We start from the raw sequence: 18,230 nt of genomic DNA, 5'->3' as shown, positions 1-18,230 counted from the left end.
TGGGAGTCACTGATCGGGGGGGGGGAAAACAAAATGTAAGAAAGAAATCTCAAACACACTCAACCAGATTTTCACCCAAACGGAAAATGCAGAGAGCCGACTGATGGTGTCGAAAACACACGACCACTGAGCAGCTGAACCCAGTAGCTTCTGATTACCTGAAACACAGAAACAGTAGGAGTGAACCATCTATAGATCCTCATTCCACATATGATCCTATGATTAACTAGTTACCAGCTCAGCGGCTTATCTGGATTATACCTGCACTGTTGAGCCACAGTAACAAGCAGTAGCCTTGTGTGACTTCATACTTTTTACATTTGCTGCACTATTTGTTGATTTCTTTCATACTTTTGATAACAGACTATAGCTACAGTATATAAGATAATAAAAATTGCCATTTTTTTATTTAATTTTACATTTGTACATATCCTAGGCTGTGTAGTGTTTTCAAAGCTTGTTCTGCCAGTTTTTGTTCACTTTAAAACCTGTAAAAAAAAAAAAAATATGATACCATATAATATTACACTGTCATGAGTTTGAGAAGCCCTCAGGCGGGTGGTTTCCATCTTTGCGCCAGCAGCAGTCTCACCTGTGTTTTTTCTTAGAAACACCCCGCCCACTCCTCATATCAACCAATCAGCGGCGAGGACGCAGCCGCCCGTCAGCGTCAACAGACAGGTGCTCTCTTCACTTGACTTCACTTGACTTCACAGGCGTGCTTTGGTGGGGCAAAACAGCGTGCGCCCATATTTCCATGGGATTTTTTACTCCACAGCTTCAGTGAAAGTTTGTACCTGAGCTCTGACTTTTGAAACTTCACTCCTCGTGATGGCAAAGCGAGCCGCGCGACAGAGGAACCAGCTGCCAGCTTGTTACTATGAAGGATACCTGGAGAAGAGGTCGTTCAAAGACAAGGTAACTTATTAGAGAAGAGTGGAGACATTTTTTGTTTTTGTTTTACTGTGCAAACACATTGTAGTGACTTTGTTGGTGAAATGGACGAAAAGCTTATTATTATGACTTGTGTTTTTATGTTTAGAAATAGAAAAACATATTAAAATCTGAACCAGTTTTTAAAATAATGTTTATAAAAGTAGATGCTGAGCATGAAGGATAAGATTAGGATGTTTTGGGGCTGTTTCTAACAGTTATTTGATTATTTTATTCATTTTAATTTTCTTTTTGATTAATTGATAAATCATTTGCTCTAAAAAATGTCTGCAAATTTTGAAATTGTGAGCTGACATCTTCAAATTAATAGTTTTTTTTTACCAGCACTGAAAAACACCCCAAAGTTATATTATTTAGATCTTTAGTTCACTATTTTATAATAAAAGAGGAAAATCCTCACATGTGAAAAACGACTTTAATGATGATCAGAATAGGTTTTTCTTCGTCTGATCGATTAATCGACTAGTTGTTTGAGCTGCTAATGTTTGAAATAGGATGATGGCTGCTCTCTTTCTTCCTGTGAGGCATCTCAACAATGTGCAGTGTCGTGTTGGATCTTCATGACACTGCTGTCAGCTTCAGTGTGTTTTAAATGTCAGAGCGTTCAGCGCCTGTCTGGTGAACATGCTGATTTGTGGTGGTGTGCAGACGAGCTCTATTGTCTTCTAGTTGGTTGACCCTCATGATGAGGAACTACAATTACTCCATTGATTTTTCCTGAACTAACCTGTGCTTAATATTACGAAACCAGTGTGATGCCATGTTTATTACTTTATGATCGAATGTAAGACAGAGTAAGAGTTGTTTCCGTGGGTGGAGCAGCCCGTCTGTGATTAGATAGTTTCTTGTAAGCTGTGCAGACTTTGACCTTCCGCAATGCTTGCAGAGGCTCCAACTGGTCCGACTGCTTCTCGGCTCATTGTGCCATAAAGACTGGAGCTGACAGAAAACTAAAGACGCAAACCGGCAAGGCCGGCTTTGTGAATAATAAATCCTGTGTGCTGTTCTGCCCAGCCCTCTCTGATAAGAGGCCATATACACTTAAATGAGAGCACATAAGATCATGGGGAAACTTTTAAAGGAGCGCTGTGTAGTTCTGGACAACATTAACGCGGTCATAATACAAAATCATAGATATTTATTTTTTCCATAACTGAATAAACAAGCTGTTTTCAGAGGAAAATAAGGTCCCCAGAACACTGTTTGAAGCTAGAAAGGTGGCAGGGTCCGCCACATATAACCAAAGTACTTTAAGGTCCCAAAACTACATAGTGCACCTTTAAAACTATCCCAGTCCTTGGTTACTTTAGAGGTTACTTTGGGCCTGAACTCCTTAAAGTTTTACAGTTCAGTACCTGGTTATCATACGTAAGTTATGTCGAGTTCAGGTTCGACTAGTTACACACAGCGTTGCCGGCGGCTTTGACCTGAAACAGACAATAATGAATGTAAAGTCCGATTCATGCAGTACTCACAACCTTCACGCCTACACGAAAAACTTAATCAATGACACACTAACATATTTCCCTTGAGGCCCAATTCCAACTAAACGTGATTGTTTGTATCACAATAATTGGTTTCTATTGTGGCCACGTAGGCTTGACTCACTCACGCAAGTCTGATCCAGGAATGTCACGAAACAGACAGACTGCAGCTGACCCATTTATTTCCTCGTTGTGTAATAAGTCTTCCTTTTTCCTTCCTTTTATGTGTTTGTTTAACACAATTAGACATCTGTCTTTGAATTTCCTCTTCACATCTGCAGTTTCGCCTGCTTTTTATGCTGTTTTTTACTCAGCATGTCTGTGTGTGTTTGTGTTTGTGCAGACATCGCGGAAAATGTGGACGTGCCTGTGTGGAAACACTCTGTTCTTCTTCAATGAAAAGAGAGACATGGATGTAAGTAATCGCACAGATTTGGGTGAATGTAAGAGACGGATTTAAATGTTTTTAATGTTATTCGTCATTGTGTGTGTGTGTGTGTGTGTGTTTCATCAGTACATGGAGAAACTGGATCTGAGTGAATTGATCTCAATAACAGATGACAACAGCCAGGATCGTAACTTAGATGCAGCCAGATTCAACCTGCAGATGAAGGACGGAAATATCAAATTCACTGTGAGGGGAAAAAACTGCAAATATGTAGATCAGTATCTTTTTTTTCGGAGTAATTCCTCATTCTTAACGTTTTTCTCTCCTGCGTTGCACCTAAAGGTCCCTAGTGCCGAGGCTCGTGAGCTGTGGAAGGGCTACATCTACTCTGTGACTGAGGTCTGTGTCGTTGAAGAGCCTTGTTCTCTTTACCGTCAGTGTTTTAAATGCTGTAACTTTAAGAGACTGATGTATGTAACATCCGGCCAGATGCAGATGATTACATCCCTCATTTGCACAGATCATTTAAAACAGGAACTTTGTCTCCCTGCAGCTGTCGGTCCCATCCTCCCTCAACCTTCTGCCAGGTCAGATCCACATGCTGAAAGAGGCCGTCGACCGAGAAAAAGAAAGACTAAAAACCATCCCTCCACCTGCTGCCACCAACTCCAGCCCTTACCTCAGCCTCATAGCAGATATGCCAGCGTGAGTACACTCATGTTCAAGTGAAATATTGGGGGAAATTCTTACTTATTGGGCTGATACCGTGAAAATTTGATCTTTCCTACATGCTCTTGGTTTTCCTGTCCTCCTATATTCTGCAAACACAGAATAAGACAGGACAAAACAGGCATTATTTATCTTTATCTCGAAGCATACTTGGAAAAAAAAAGAAAAAGCAACTCTATGCAAATTAGAATCTAGAAATATCTAGAAAGTCGGTGATTTTCCTTTTCACTGGTTTTGGCAAATTTCCAACCTTGCCTAAAGGCAACAGACACCTGTCATGCATTGTTGCACCGGCCTGCAGCAGCTTAGAAAGTGTTTACAAGTGCTGTCCAGGCAAAACTATGTGTCTTCATATTTGGTATTCAGAAGGATTAAAATGTTCAAAAAAAAACACCTAGAACCCCATTGAATTGTTTTAAAAAAAATGCAGCATTATGAAGCTTAAATCCAGACTGATTTGTGGTATCAGAACCAAAAAGTGTGTTTAGCTCAGTACAGTCATAGCTGTCTTGAATCTCAAACAAGACTTTTCGAGGGTTTCACGCTCCTTGTCCTGACATGTTCTACAAACACGTATACAAACTCAACATGTGAGATCTGGACGCATCACTTTTTTTAATAAGCTCTTCTGGCGTCCTGCAGTTGTTACTACAATATGGCCCGTCTGGAGGCAGAGCTGCTGCTCGAGAGAGAGGCCAAGAAAGGAAACCTGCTGCTGCGGCCCGGAGGTGGTGGAAACAACTTCGCTGTCACCACCAGACAGGACCTTGATGGGTAAAAACACACACAAAGCATAAGCACACACACACTCCAACACTTCACGACCGATTTTGACACACTGCATCCGACTTATCTATCTTTGCTGATGTGATATTTTTCTCGGATCATTTATAATGTGTTTATTTGTGTTCTGGCTGCCTCTCTCTCTCTCCACCAGCCCGATTTTCAAACACTACCGTGTGACTCGCAAACACGACGGGGGCTTCAACATCGACGTCGACATCCCTGTGAGTATTAAAAAGCCTTTACTTCAGGTACTTCTGACTCCTCAGTGAGATGAAACCAATTTCACTTGATAGCTTTAATTGTTTGTTGATCTCATGAGAGACAAGATGAGCACATGACCTCCTGGAAAAGCAGAGAACAATTACCGGTAAACAGAAGTGGCAGTAAAAATGTCACATTAGTTCAGTCGCAGTCATATGTCTTCTGCCAGTGACTGGATGCACATCTGATCTTTTATCGGGATAAAGTGATGCTCGCACGTAGTTGACATCCATCTACATGATTTCCTCTCAGCACTAACGACACAATCTGTAATAAACTTGATTTTATTTGTGGTTATTTAAGTTGTCTCAAAAAACACAACATGTTTTATTTCCGGGATGTGTTTTATTGTCTTTAATATGTTAAATGAAGATGTTCTCTGTGCAGGTCCCCTGTGCCACGCTGCATGATGTGGTCAACTACTTGGTGGAGAAAACTGACGGAGTTTTGATTCCTCTCATCATCGAGGAGCAATATGAGAAAAACATCTGTACGTGCAAAAAAAAAAAAATTTGTGTCTTAAGTCCTCGTTCACTCTGCTTATTTTCCTCTTCCTGCCTTTCGTTTGCTCTCTCGCTTCTTATCTAAATAAGGTCACCTTTCTAGCTGCGTAATTATTATTCCATTGACCAAACATTTACTTTTACCAAAAGGTTCACATGATTAATTCAAGCTCTGGCTCTTTTTTTCAGCTTTCATTCGCTCTGATAATGAAAATGGAGAGAAGAGCGTTCAGCAGGCCCCGTCGAACCTTGTCCCACCAGCTCTCCCTCCCAAACCAGGTACTGTGTCTATGAATAGAAAAACACACAAACATGAACACAAACATCTCGTGCATCTGAACTACTTGCACTATTTGCCCGCCCTGTTTTCTGTCGTCATGGTATGTCGTGTCAGGTATTTAGGAATCCCACCCCTACAGAGATATTTTATCTCGGGGCATTTCCAAAGGACGGTGACACGGAAAATGACTTTTACTTGTGTTTTTTTACATCATAAAGCAAAACCAATATAGCAATATATCTTAAATGGTGAGTAAACATATCAATCAAACCATTGTGGCAACACTGAAGTTTTGCATTAGTCACCCACACCCGCCAATCACTCATGGTTTGCTTGTTTTAGAGCCTTTGTGCAGCAGGTAAAAAAATTCCTCCACCGGGTTATGATTTACTTTGGACTTTGTAACTCAAGCAAATGTTTACAAGACTACGTAAGAGTCTAGAGCAGAGGTTCACAGCCTTTTTTTAGCTCTCGACCCCTTAAAATGACAAAATGCCTGCCTGCGATTGCTCTTCACAGGTTGCATTTGTGTGCTACTTGTGAATAGTAGCTTTTTTCCATGTTTTACTATGAAAGCTCATAGAGGATTATTAAAACCATAATGCAAACTTAAAATGTAATTGTTCCACGTGTGTATGTGTTATTTGAGTAAAAAGCAAAATGAAAAGGCAATAATTCAATTTGCATGATCATTTCGACTTGCTCGTACGGGCTTTCTGAGGCTATGTTAAAATGGAAAAGCTTCCAGAGAGCTGCTCTCTTATCAAAAAGTCAATTATCTTGTAATTCGCTTAAAACAAAACAACAAAGATTACAGCAAAGTCTGACAAAATGAAACATCATTTACTGTAGCAGATTTATATTTTTACGTTTTTATTATCTTTGTAAGTTTCCAGTGACCCGTCATGATTGTATCAGAAACCACTGGTCTGGTTAAAAATCTCTTCTTTGCCTCTATTCCTTCGGCTGTAGCTTCGTGTTTACGTGATTTCTCGCAACTGAGTACTGGGACAGTAGTTGTTGTTCACATTATATAATATAGCATAGGCTGTATACAAACCCTATAATTATTATAATTACATATTTTGTTGCAGTGGCTCCAAGAGTGCCGACTCCTGAACCAGTGCCAGTATCGTTTGAAGAAGAAGCCATTTATCTGAACGACAAGGGTGAGTTTACCTCTTCTGGCAGCGGCCCCATCAGTCAGCTCATCTATCATTCCTGCCTGTTGCTTATCTGTGTCGCAAACATAAACTGGTGTGACTTCATTTTTTCCACCGCGATTGTGAACTAGAGTTGTTCCATTGACACGCAGGTCCCTCCGTCTTATCTGTCAATCTCAGAGACTCACCGTGTGTGAGTATTTACCTTCTATAACCCTAAATCATCGTGCTTTTGATCGTCCACAGAACTGGAGACAGACACTCCAAAGAAAGCAATGATGCCTCCAACTCCCGCTCCTCGCAAGTGGACCTCGTCTGCATCACCCCCCTCCACTACCTCCTCAACAAACAGGACGAGATCCAACACAGAGGACGCAAGACAAAGTAAGTCCACGCTGCTTCGCTGTGCCATCTTTTTATGTTCTGCTGTCTTTCCATAATATCTAAATTTGTTGTCTGATATGCTCCAGTTCCTCTCGCAGCACTGTCTGAGCTAAAAATGAAGTTGGAAAAAAAGGCGAAGTGTGTAGAGTGACCTCTGCTGGTTGGAGCCTCTCAAAGCATCTGTGACTTCTGTTTCCTGCGAGATGAGCCGACACACGGGAGCAGAGACCAGCTGCTTCCACACAGACGGCCTCTCCCTCGCCTGTGCCGTGGCTCTGCTCCTCCTCCTCCTCGTCAGCTGGCTGTCAGCAGTGAAGCCTCTCTGAAGATTAACACTGTATTGATTCCCCCGTCTTAGACACTCATTAGCAAATGAATCGACTGTAATGAGGGGTGTACCCGTCACATTATCTTCACTGTGTTTATCTTGTATGTTTTGCACATTTACCATTGACAATGGTGTAGATTTACCTGATTAGATTGTCTATATCACTGTTGTTTTGTCTACTTGTATATATTTTTTTACGTAGCCAAGATGGCTATATTTGTTCTGCCTTAGAGGCATGTCTTTTATATACAGTACCCAATTGAGTTGGCTTGTGGTTACTATACCTATTGTATGTGAATGTATTGTATATACTTATTCAATGAAGTAAAACTCTTGCTTTTCTCACATCGCATCAGATACATGTGAGCAAGCAGTCTTGTATGTGCCATGCTACAACAACAGTCTATTAATCGATTAGTTGATCAGAAGAATATTCATCCCAAACTATTTTGATAATCAAAAATGTCAAACATTTGCTGGTTCTAGCTTCTTAAATGTGAGAATTTGCTGCTTTTCAATTATTCAATTATTTTATAGGAGACGTATTATGCTAATTTTCAGGTTCATAATTTTATTTTGGGTTACTACTAGAATAGAACCAGAAAAAACACATCAGTTTTCTCAAACGGTCCAGTGCTGCAGCACTGTGTGTACCCTCTGTCTGAAACGCTTTGTTTTAGCTCCTGTCTCTTTAAGGGCCCACCCTCTCGAATAGTCTGCTCTGATTGGTCAGCTCAAACACGCCTGAGCCAGCACTGCTGTCTCCAGTTGTCTGTCATGTTTGCAGCTCCCAGTTAGCTTAATTTGTACTGTGAATATTGTTATACATTATGCATATGTGATCTTTTACATGCACATGAACCTATATAAAGCACCGAAGGAAAGAAAAAAACAAAAAAGCATAATAGGTCTCCATTAATAATGTGCTGTACCTGCTCTTTATCCTCTTTTTACACAACTGACGTTTATATTTTTTTGCTGTGTCTCATTCTTATTTGAAGCAGAAATCCAAGAACAAAGTGCTCTCACTCCTTTATTACCTCAACGACTGATACATTATAGTGGAAAAATTAAACTATTTACAATAAATCGTGACATTTTGTCAGCATGTGAAATAAAGTCAACATAATTCTCAGCTTGACGCTTCTTTAAAGCATTGCAGGCTACAGTTATTCAGGAGATGCATACAGAAGGAGCAACGTGGCAAAGCAAGACTGTGTAACGTATGACATGAACGCAACTCAGAGGTCGGGGCGGTGCACGAAGGACTTCATTACATCAGCTTCCAGAGTTTGATCGCTTGTGTTTCTCATCCAGGTGGAGCCTGAACCTGGCTAACTCTCATAATACAATTAGTTAGCTGAGGCTACTTGCTAGCTATTTGTTATGTTTGGACTACACAGTCCACTACTCATAAATGGGATTTATCTTCAGCAAATAAAGTGGTTATTATCAGGATTAGACACATACATACTGTACATACAAGCATTAGGATGCAGTCAGGTGAACATACAGTCATTTCCAAAATCCTGAAGCCACATCTGATGACTCCTCTACAGTACGTGGAGTTACACTGATTAACACTCCCCTTGGACTATCTGTGCAGCCTGGCCGTCAGAGCAGACACTGACTCTAATTTTAAAAACTAACGCAACCTCAGCAGGAGGTGACAGGACCCAGTTTCTTTTATGCAAATTGTAGGACCTGATAACAAAAGAGTGAAATGTAGTAAACACTGTTGAGTGTGCACGCCTTGGCAAGAAACAAATACAACATTCCTAATATGTGTTGTTCATTTTGCTCGATCTATTGCTTGCTGGCAAAATTTAATAATCCTGATTAAGTAATAAACTAGAGTCTATTCAGTAGCGTTACTGTCTAAGAGCAGGCTGTTATTTGGGTTACATACAGTAGGTTGGTTGATGGATAGAGGCAGATTCAGTGGGTTATACTGACACTGACACAAGTTATCTCGACACTGACACGATACGTTGTTTAAACTTGATAAAGAGAGGCCATTTCTTGCTGTGAGATATCAGCGTGTTGGTGCAGAGCACCAGATTTGGCTGATCAGTTTGGAAATGAGGAGGAAGGCACAGGGAGAGAGCAGACAGGACAGGCCTGCAGCTGGCTGCTTTGACAGTACTACTGAAAGTTTTGGTGAAGGAGAGGAAATGAAGGGCAGCGGCCAGCGCTAAACCATTGCTCTAGCAGCAGTGGGACAGTGCTAAATGAATGTGTTGAGAGAGGGAAAACTAGCAGGACTACAGCTAACATGTCCCGAGCAATCACAACAGCCAGAGTCATACATCTGAAGAATTCTGTCACTGACAGCCCGGATGACTCACTCGTTCCCACAACTATTTTTTGGTCGTCATGCAACACAAACACCGTATGTGGGACAGGCTGAACCATCATCTTCCAGTGATGTAACTCTTCCATGATATGGCTTGGACCGCAGCCAGGGCAGAGGTGATGTTCTGCAGCGGTGACTGTGGTCGAGGAGCAATGGGAGGCGTCCAGCAGCCGGCTGAGTGTAGGGGTCTAGGTGAGGCTGGCGTTGGAGCTGCTGGTGCCGCTGTTCTTCCTCTGGCCGCTCTGCACAATACTGGGAACCTGCAGGCCCGTCACGACTGAGAAAGTGCCGTTCCACACCTGTAGGGGGCGCCACATCAACAAGCAGATTAAAAACTAAAATGCTTGGAGATAACAGATATATTTAAAAGGTTTTTCAAGAAAAGTTTCTCACCATGAAAGCTGGTATGACTGGCTGCTGGAACTTGGTTTTGAAGGTGTGCATCAGCTGTTTAGTTTTGGAGTTGTAGAAAGACAGAACACCTGAGGGGGAACACAACTCAAACATATGTAAGATGTTCAAAAAGCAGGGCTGCACCCTGCATTTTTTTTAGTTTTTGAAAAGTCTGATGTGCAACTGCACATGAATGCAGAGATTTTGCTTCTGTAGTTACATAAAAAACTTTTCAGCCCACTTTTTGGACCAAGTGATGGGCTGGTATTAAATGAAAAAAGGCATGCATAAATGTCTGAAGATTTGGAAATAAAACAACTTATTGATTTCTAATTCAAACTTAAGATAGTTCTATTCAATGCCTTACTCATGTGCCACAATAATGTGTGCTTGAGTTAAAATATCTTCACTTTGGTGCTTGAATTTATTTGAATTGAATTTATTAAAGGATAGCCCCTTGAGATGTAGCATCTCATTTTCAAGGGGGTCCCTAAATATTGCTTCCCCAAGCAAATATTGATATGCGATTGTTTGCGACTGAATCAGGAAATACTGTATATATTTCTGTAACCCCTTAAAGTCTCCATGCCACCCTCTTGCCATCTCATGAATATTTCTCTAGATCCGTCCCTGGTCTCACTAAGAACTGTTAAAAAGTACTATTTCACACACACTCATGAAAGAGATAATTGCTAATGTGTGAACTTATTGTTTGCAAAATATTTTAAGATCAGTTTTTATTTTGTTGGGGGGAGAAATTCTCAACATTTGACTCTGTGTCCATCGTACCTTCGTCATAGTTGACGTAGACCCCTATACTGTTTGGGATGGGACAGTCCAGTGTCCGAGCCTTGTTGTTGTGCTTGGCTGTGAGGCTCTGCTGCAGCCAGTTGTTCAGGTGGATGCACCAAGACGCGCTGCTTTTCCCCAGCTGGTCGAATCGGCCGAGGCTCCGCAGTGCGACGCCCACAGCGAAGGCTTTGCTCTCCTTGTCGAACTTCACCTCCCAGTACTGCTGGCCAGCGTCAATCATGGTGTCAGCTGTCATGAGACATAACCCCAGTTGATAAACATCTGGTGTTCACGTATCAGTGCAAGTTTTAGTGTGTTGTTTCCTGGTTGAGATGTTTGTCAGTACTTCACTGGAAAGAAACCTCAGATCTGTGAAAGTTATCTGTGTTGGCAGTTTCAGAGGAGAGTCTTCCAATAAAAGTTGGAATGAGAAATATGAGAAATAGAGACAGCTGGCAAGGAAATGTCTGTAAACCAGCTTTGATGCAAAGAACTGCCCCGTTTCAACTTTGTCAGCGTGACATTTATCTTGGATGATCAGCTGTTTTTTTATACTAACTAGCTTAGCTGAGCAGCTAAAGCCTCGTGCAGTCAGGCCAGCTAGGCTAATCAGCTAGCCTTCAAACTCAGACTGAGTTCAAAGTATTAAAGTATTATATTTGTTCCTCTTCTCACTGAGTGTAATGTTACTCAGCTATTTAAACTTAAATCATTTTGCTTGAACCTCAAGCAATGACATTATTTAAGCTTTGAGAACAGCTCAGATTCAAATAAATGTTGGCTACAGTTATAACTCTAGTGTGTTTTGCTTTACTCCTAGAAATGTAGAAATAATGTGTCATGCTTTTTGTGCATATTCTTACCCAGAACTGTGTAGGACTCTGCTGTGAATCTGTCTCTGCCGGGCCGGGCTGTCGGTGCTCTCTTAGGTGACATCAGGGCTGATCTGATTAGAGACAGATGGTGGGCATAGATCCATATTGTTGAGATTCAATAATCGAGGTTTAAAGACAATGCAAGTTTACATCTGTACAAACCTGGCTGGAGAGTGCATGGGGGAGTTGGTTCGGTTCTTTTCCTTGCGCATTTCCTGTATCTTTCCTCCACTGCTGTCCCACTCCACACTCAGGTCCTCCACCTTCAGGTTCTGGTGGGACGAAGCAGCGTCCAGCTTGAAGGTGAAAGCTGCAAACAGAAAATGAGGCAGACTTTATTATTATTATTATTATTATTATACAGAATCCAATATTCACATTCATATCAACAAAAATACAGCAGACTTTTCCTGTCTTGTCTATCTTCTAAAGCTAGTTTGTTTCCAGTATCCTCACCGTGTGTTTCTAGTGTAACCGGCTCAGAGAACTCTCCTGCCACGGCCTTGTTACACGCTCTCACTCTGAACGTCATGTAGCGGGTGTCGAAGCGCAGACCTGAGAATAAAAAAAACACAAGGAGGATCCTTTATGAGTCATCAAAGTACAGACAACAAACGTCTCCTCACAGTCTTCCTCCTACCTGTGAGTGTGTGTTCCATCTCTTTTATCCCCTCCAACACCATCCAGGGGTAGTCCTCTCTGATGCGCGGCGGGCCCTCGTGATTTGTGCGTCGATGCTCTAGTATGTAGTGGTCTATCTTGCTGTCGGGCTCCGGTAGGGTCCAAACTATGCTCACCGTGTTATCGCAGACCTGGCACTCTGACACCTGGATCTCAGGAGTGGCGGGAACTGGAGAGAAGAGAAGAAGAAGGAAAAATCATCTTCCTCTGCACTTGTTAGTAAACATTTTAAGTATTGTGTAATGTATTCAATAACGAGACAATTTTCAAGGGAAAACACAGACACATGGGTCACATGGGAATAATTTTAAAGCTGCATCATTTGATGTTTTTAAATTTTTGCCTCTAGGGGGCAGAATAACCCCAAAACAAGCTACAGCCTACCATTAACCTCTTGCTGAAGTGTTAGCAAACAATTGTATATTTACACATCGACCATATTCAGAGCAACAGTAATATTTATCTGGACTCATTTTTGTGTCCACCTGACCAATATTCACTCTACATTTAGCTCTGTTTTGGTCTCCAGAGATTAACATCTGGCTGTTTACGTGCTAATTGTTCAACTTTCTTCACCAGCTAGTCACTAAATTATGTCCGTTTTGCTGTTTGGTGCTAAACAGGTGTTGTACAGTGGCTTTGTCAGGGCTTTTTTTGCTGCAAACGGCTGCTAGCAACAAGACGAGCCCTTCAGGAGAAACGTGGGCTGTAAAACCACACCAAGAGGTTTAGAAGCCTCACACAGCTGCAGATTCGGCTGATAATGGTTTCGTCGCTGTGAAACGACCCACTTCACATTACATAAAGTCATCCGTCTCATTGATATAGAAAACACCGGTAAGTGGAGCTAAGTGAAGCCAGTGCAGCAGGCGGCTTGTTTGACAGAGAGCCATTGTTCTTCTGTGGTTTAACTTTCTGAAGTATGGTTTGAAACAAAGGAACGGAGATTTTGCATAACCGAGACAAAAGTTAACACCTGTGTGTGGTTACTACTCATTTGTCAACACAAGACAACAATTTTTACTCTTGACTCTTTGCAAATATCGAGATGTATAGATCAGATATACTTTAGCAGTTTGAGATAAGAAGGAGATTTTCTTTTTTTATAAATGCATTTTGTATTTTGCAGTATGATTCATGATTACTGATGATGATTGGATCAATTAGACATCACAATTTTCACTCTTTCAGAAAAGACTATTAAAATCATGATGATGTGACATTTGGAGGGGGCCGTCCCAAACAAACATGTTGTCTTACATCTGGAGAACAAGAACAAGGCATCTCTGCAGCGCTACAGTACTTCATTATAATGCTGTTCTGTCACATTTTACCTTTATCAAACAACTGTAGCTGCTGTGATTTATCCATATCGCGATTCAGATAATATTAATTCAGTATTCAATATTAATTTAGATAATAAATAATTAATTCTGCAGCCCTCGTGGAGCAGACCTCTGTATACAACTTACTATACATGCTATATCAGGTAACCCTCCCTGGGAGGGTCATGTGAGTTATTTAGTTCTTGTTCTGTTGCTCATTTTGTACTGTGATGTGAAGACTGAAATTCTCTAAGATAAGTAGTCCTCTTCACAGATATTGTACACAGTGATGTTAAGCTCTTTGAGATATTGTTGTTCGTTTAAAAAAGGAAAAAGGAAGCATGTTTCGGTGGAGGATCCTGTTCTCCGCGTTATAAATATTTTAAATGAAAAGTGATGCAGACCTGGGAGAAACTTGAGGCTCTGCAACATCCCCCTCTCCTGGCTGAAATCCACCATCAAGTGACTCATATTGTCACTGGCTTTAGCCTTGAGGGAGAGGCGAAAGGCTGGAGCCATTGTCACGCTGCGGACAAAGAGAAGAGACACACACACACGAAAACACACAGACACAGGGAGTGGAAACAAGCGTGGACCATTATTCAACTGGAACAGAGGGAAACAAATAAAGAAACAGGTGATTCTACCGCTGCTCACTAAGAGAAGGCCACTAACTAGACTTCTGCTACTACCACTGACTCATCACCCTGATCGACATTCAAAAAGCGGAGCTAGAGAGGGAGCAACCAGGGAGGGGCTGACACAGGATGGCACAGACCGGAGAAGACAGTGGGAAACACAGAGACAAAAGGCTCTCGAGTGGAAAGTTTTCCAAAGTGCTTATTGTCTACGAAATGGGTGGTGGCTAGATAGTTTGAATGCATGCAAGCTACATTATGAGATGGCTCAGTGGTTACTATGACAAAAGGGAAGCAATGGATGGCTGAGTACTATACCTATCCTTAATGTCTTTGGCCGCCTGGAGGAGAAGCAGAGAGGGAAAGGAAAAGGAGAGATACGGAGCGAAGAGAAAACTGAGTTGTAGCCCATCATGTCGTCATTTAACACAAAACGTGGCTGGTGGCTGTGTTAAAATCACTGGTAGTATGACACCACGAGAAGGACAGATTAAAATCATATACATATGGACACTGAAATTCACCATCAGTCATTAAAACATGAAGTTATAAACAGAGTGAACAGTGCAGCAGCATGACATCAGCAGATAAGTGGGGTCAGTTACCTGGTTGAAACCGTCTGTCTGAGAGGAGCACATCGTCTGATTGGCCAGCTCCAGCAGCTCCTCTGAACTCTCCAGGGCTTTGGAGCAGGCGCTCAGCTGACTCTGAGAAAAATACAGAACCCACAGTCAAACACGAGTCACGTCTGCCAACTTTAACACGTTCGTCTTTAGTTATAATGAGGCTACTGTGTTCCCTGCAGGAGCTGCGGAGAGGGCTGCATCATTTGAGAGTCACAGTTTGGTCCTGAGGCTGCACAGTTTTTAATGCATATAACAAAAGACCAAGACGGAGAGCTTTGAGAAGTACACAGTCTAAGGTATTTTGACCTTGGAGCATTATATAACGCCATATTTGAGTGCATGTACAACTGGAATGATTGCTGTAAAAAAAACTTGTGACAGACACCAAATCTTAAAACACTTGAAATTGTATTTGACAAAAAAATAAATAAATACAGACTCAAAAGGTCTTTTACAAACTTCTACATTGTAAGATGGGGTTAAAAATCCAACACATGACTTTGATAGTTAAACATCCCTCTAGCATGTAAATCCTTTCTCCTTTTGTTGCCTAAATAATTTGATTTTATTGTGATTTCATTTTTCTAAATCTTTCAAATGTGTGCTCAACCTATCAGGCTACCAGATTTCCTTCTTTTAGGAAACTTCTAGTTTTAGTTTGATTTTGTTCAAATGCCCTAAATGTAAATGTAAATGTAAGCTCAAAGCAAAGTTGATGACATTTGAAGTTTTGTCTACAGAGCCAGGTTCTCGGTCACAGCGTTGAGAACACCTTCAGTTTTTAGTCAGACACTAAAAGGTCAGATGTCTGGGTTTTTTTTAATGTTGATGACTTCAAAGCAAAAACACATCATTCATTTGGTGATCAAGATATGACAAGAAACTATAAGAACAGAGAGAATGTGAGAAAATCTACTTTTTTGCATTTGCTTTGACTTAAAATACCAACCACAGTATATGTTTCTCTCACAAGCTTCACTATTCTAACTGAATAAAAACAAATCTTTACAATTAAACAACAACAAGTAAGCTTCTGGAGAAACAGTTGATTGCTGAGTCTCATCCCCAGGTTGTTAAATACTGAAGCCACCAACCCAAAGAGTCAGTATTTGTTGATTTTCTGTCTTTCACCATAAAATTACATGTTGTTCCTTTAAATAAAATGCATTTGCTGCCATTTGTCAGGTTGAAGAAATGTAAAGACAGCAGCAGATACCTGCAGCTCATACGTGCGGCTGGCTCTCTCCTGTTTGATACGCGTCAACATGCTTTCCTTCATCTCGTCCAGAACGGAGTGGAGGGAGGTGAACTCAGACTCCAGGTCCCCCTGGACTCTGTTGGAGTTCGCCTGGTGCCACAACAGAAAGATGAGTGAACACAGGAAGTACACTGACAGAGGAACAAACTCCCGGATTAAACCGTAGTCCATCCATGTCTGTGTCTGTACCTCTAAGTTGTCGAGGCTCTGCTTGAGAGTGCAGACGAAGTTGGAAATCTCCTCATTCTTCAACGCCAGCGTGTGGGTGATCTTACGCAGTGACTCCTAAAGAAAGAGACAAAAACTAAATGTGGTATTTTCAACATTTTCTTATGCCTGAAAAACACTAAATCGGATCCTTTTCAGCAAACACCACACAGCTGATTATTCTGCAGGGCTGCGACTAATGCTTATTTCTAGAGCCCGACCTTTGCTGGATGTTTTATGACGTGAACACAGTTTTTTTTCTGCAATAATCCCTCAAATGAGGTTAGTGGACACTACATATAATGAGGATGCATATGGTGTGTAATGCAATTACATCAGTGCACTGAAACAGAAAACTACACTGGGAATTCAATGACCAGAAATTACCCCAAGCATCTTTTTCTGTGTTATGTTCTGTAAAAAAGGCCAATATCAGCCTATAACATTGGACAGCTGATATATAGGTCAGGCTTCTGTAAACTGTAGATTTTCTTGATGAATCGATTAGATGTTTGATCTATAAAATGTCAGAAAATGGTGAAAAACCCGAGATGACGTCCTCAAATGTCTTGATTTTGTGCACAACCCGAAGATATTCAGTTTACTGTGACAGAGGAGGAAACAAACCTGAAAGTATTCACATTTACGCGGCTGGAATCATTTGGGCTTATAAAAAAAAAAGACTCAAACCAATTAGTCGATTATCAGAATAGTTTGCAATTAATTTAGTAGCTGACAACTAATCGATTAATCATTGCAGCTCTTGATATTCTTCATTAAACCCTGTAGCACAGAGGTCTGACTGACTGCAGGTCAAACACTCCTCCAGCTCTTTTCTCTGCCTCCTCTCTGGTTGTTCATCAGTGTCTGTGTGCAAAGGCCACATGGAGCTTTGAGCTCCTTTTTTTTTAAAAACATGATTAAACATTAGTTTTGCGGATTGGACCTGGCCTCAGTGCACAGGGGGGGGAGGGAGGCAGGGAGGGAGGACACTTCACGGGCGGAAGGATGCGCATTCATAATTTAATAATGCGGCTTCACAACCGCTGAACAGCCGACTTAAAAGGGACCGGACACACACTGGGTCGATTATTACACGGATCACAGCTTCGATACGTCACCACCCCGGTTATATTGTGTCTCAAGCTGGCCATCCCACAGTGAACAAGCCCATTCATACTGAAGGACTAATGTTTGTTGATGCGAGAGGGAGCTGCTGCACCAAGGCCCCCCCCCCCATGTCCCCGACCACAGAGCCGATACATCCACAACCAAGTCACCGCTGGTTTGAGCCAGACAAAGCCCACGTTCAACCGGACAAAACACCGATGAAGATATAAACCAATGTCTGTGAAAAACGAGCCCGCACCGCATCCACAAACTCCCCCAGCGTCGCGGCTCGTCCCCCTCCTTCCTTTGTACACTACGCCCTGAAACGGCTTCCCCCCATCAGAGACACCTGTTCCTCCGGCCCCGGCTCACCTTCTGGTCCCCCATGTCGCCGCTCCGATGCTCCGGCGCCACTCGAGCCGCAGACACCGCCCGTATTAGTCCTCCGTCCCCCGGGTTTTTGGTTTGTTAGCACGGCGGAGCTGGTACTGATGCTGCCGGAGCGCGACGCATCCTCGTACGGACGCCAACCACCAACGCCTTCGGGCCGTGGTGCGGACTGCGCATGCGGCAGAGGAGGATTCTGGGTACTGGTGTTTCTGTTTGTGTGGGTGAGTAATGCTGCCTTCAGGGACAGTGGGGGAGCAGAGCAGGCGAATTCAATGTTGTGCCTCCAATGTAGTTATTTTCCTGACAATATTCAGAGCAA

At 42.0% G+C, this 18,230-nt stretch overlaps 2 protein-coding genes across 2 annotated transcripts; one reads left to right on the top strand and one right to left on the bottom strand.

The window, feature by feature from the left end:
- Positions 1-559: 559 nt before the first annotated feature.
- LOC141005171 (signal-transducing adaptor protein 1-like) lies at positions 560-8,395 on the top strand. Its single transcript, XM_073476952.1, has 12 exons — positions 560-918; positions 2,782-2,853; positions 2,953-3,072; positions 3,169-3,225; positions 3,380-3,531; positions 4,198-4,329; positions 4,493-4,562; positions 4,990-5,092; positions 5,295-5,384; positions 6,480-6,554; positions 6,795-6,932; positions 7,019-8,395. The coding sequence occupies exons 1-12, from the start codon at positions 832-834 to the stop codon at positions 7,081-7,083; spliced, it is 1,161 nt and encodes a 386-aa protein (XP_073333053.1). The 5' UTR covers positions 560-831; the 3' UTR covers positions 7,084-8,395.
- A 95-nt stretch (positions 8,396-8,490) lies between these two features.
- On the bottom strand, positions 8,491-18,022 carry fsd1 (fibronectin type III and SPRY domain containing 1). The gene is made up of 13 exons (XM_073476951.1): positions 17,894-18,022; positions 16,394-16,489; positions 16,163-16,294; positions 14,926-15,027; positions 14,639-14,661; positions 14,087-14,208; positions 12,317-12,526; positions 12,133-12,231; positions 11,839-11,986; positions 11,665-11,747; positions 10,799-11,050; positions 10,010-10,098; positions 8,491-9,915 (listed from the first exon to the last, which is right to left on the bottom strand). The coding sequence occupies exons 1-13, from the start codon at positions 17,906-17,908 to the stop codon at positions 9,805-9,807; spliced, it is 1,482 nt and encodes a 493-aa protein (XP_073333052.1). The 5' UTR covers positions 17,909-18,022; the 3' UTR covers positions 8,491-9,804.
- Positions 18,023-18,230: the final 208 nt, after the last annotated feature.

Source organism: Pagrus major, chromosome 11 (genome assembly GCF_040436345.1).
Source record: "Pagrus major chromosome 11, Pma_NU_1.0".
Classification (NCBI taxonomy): domain Eukaryota; kingdom Metazoa; phylum Chordata; class Actinopteri; order Spariformes; family Sparidae; genus Pagrus; species Pagrus major.
Note: the sequence above shows the minus strand (reverse complement) of the source record. Positions and strands in the feature narration are given on the sequence as shown.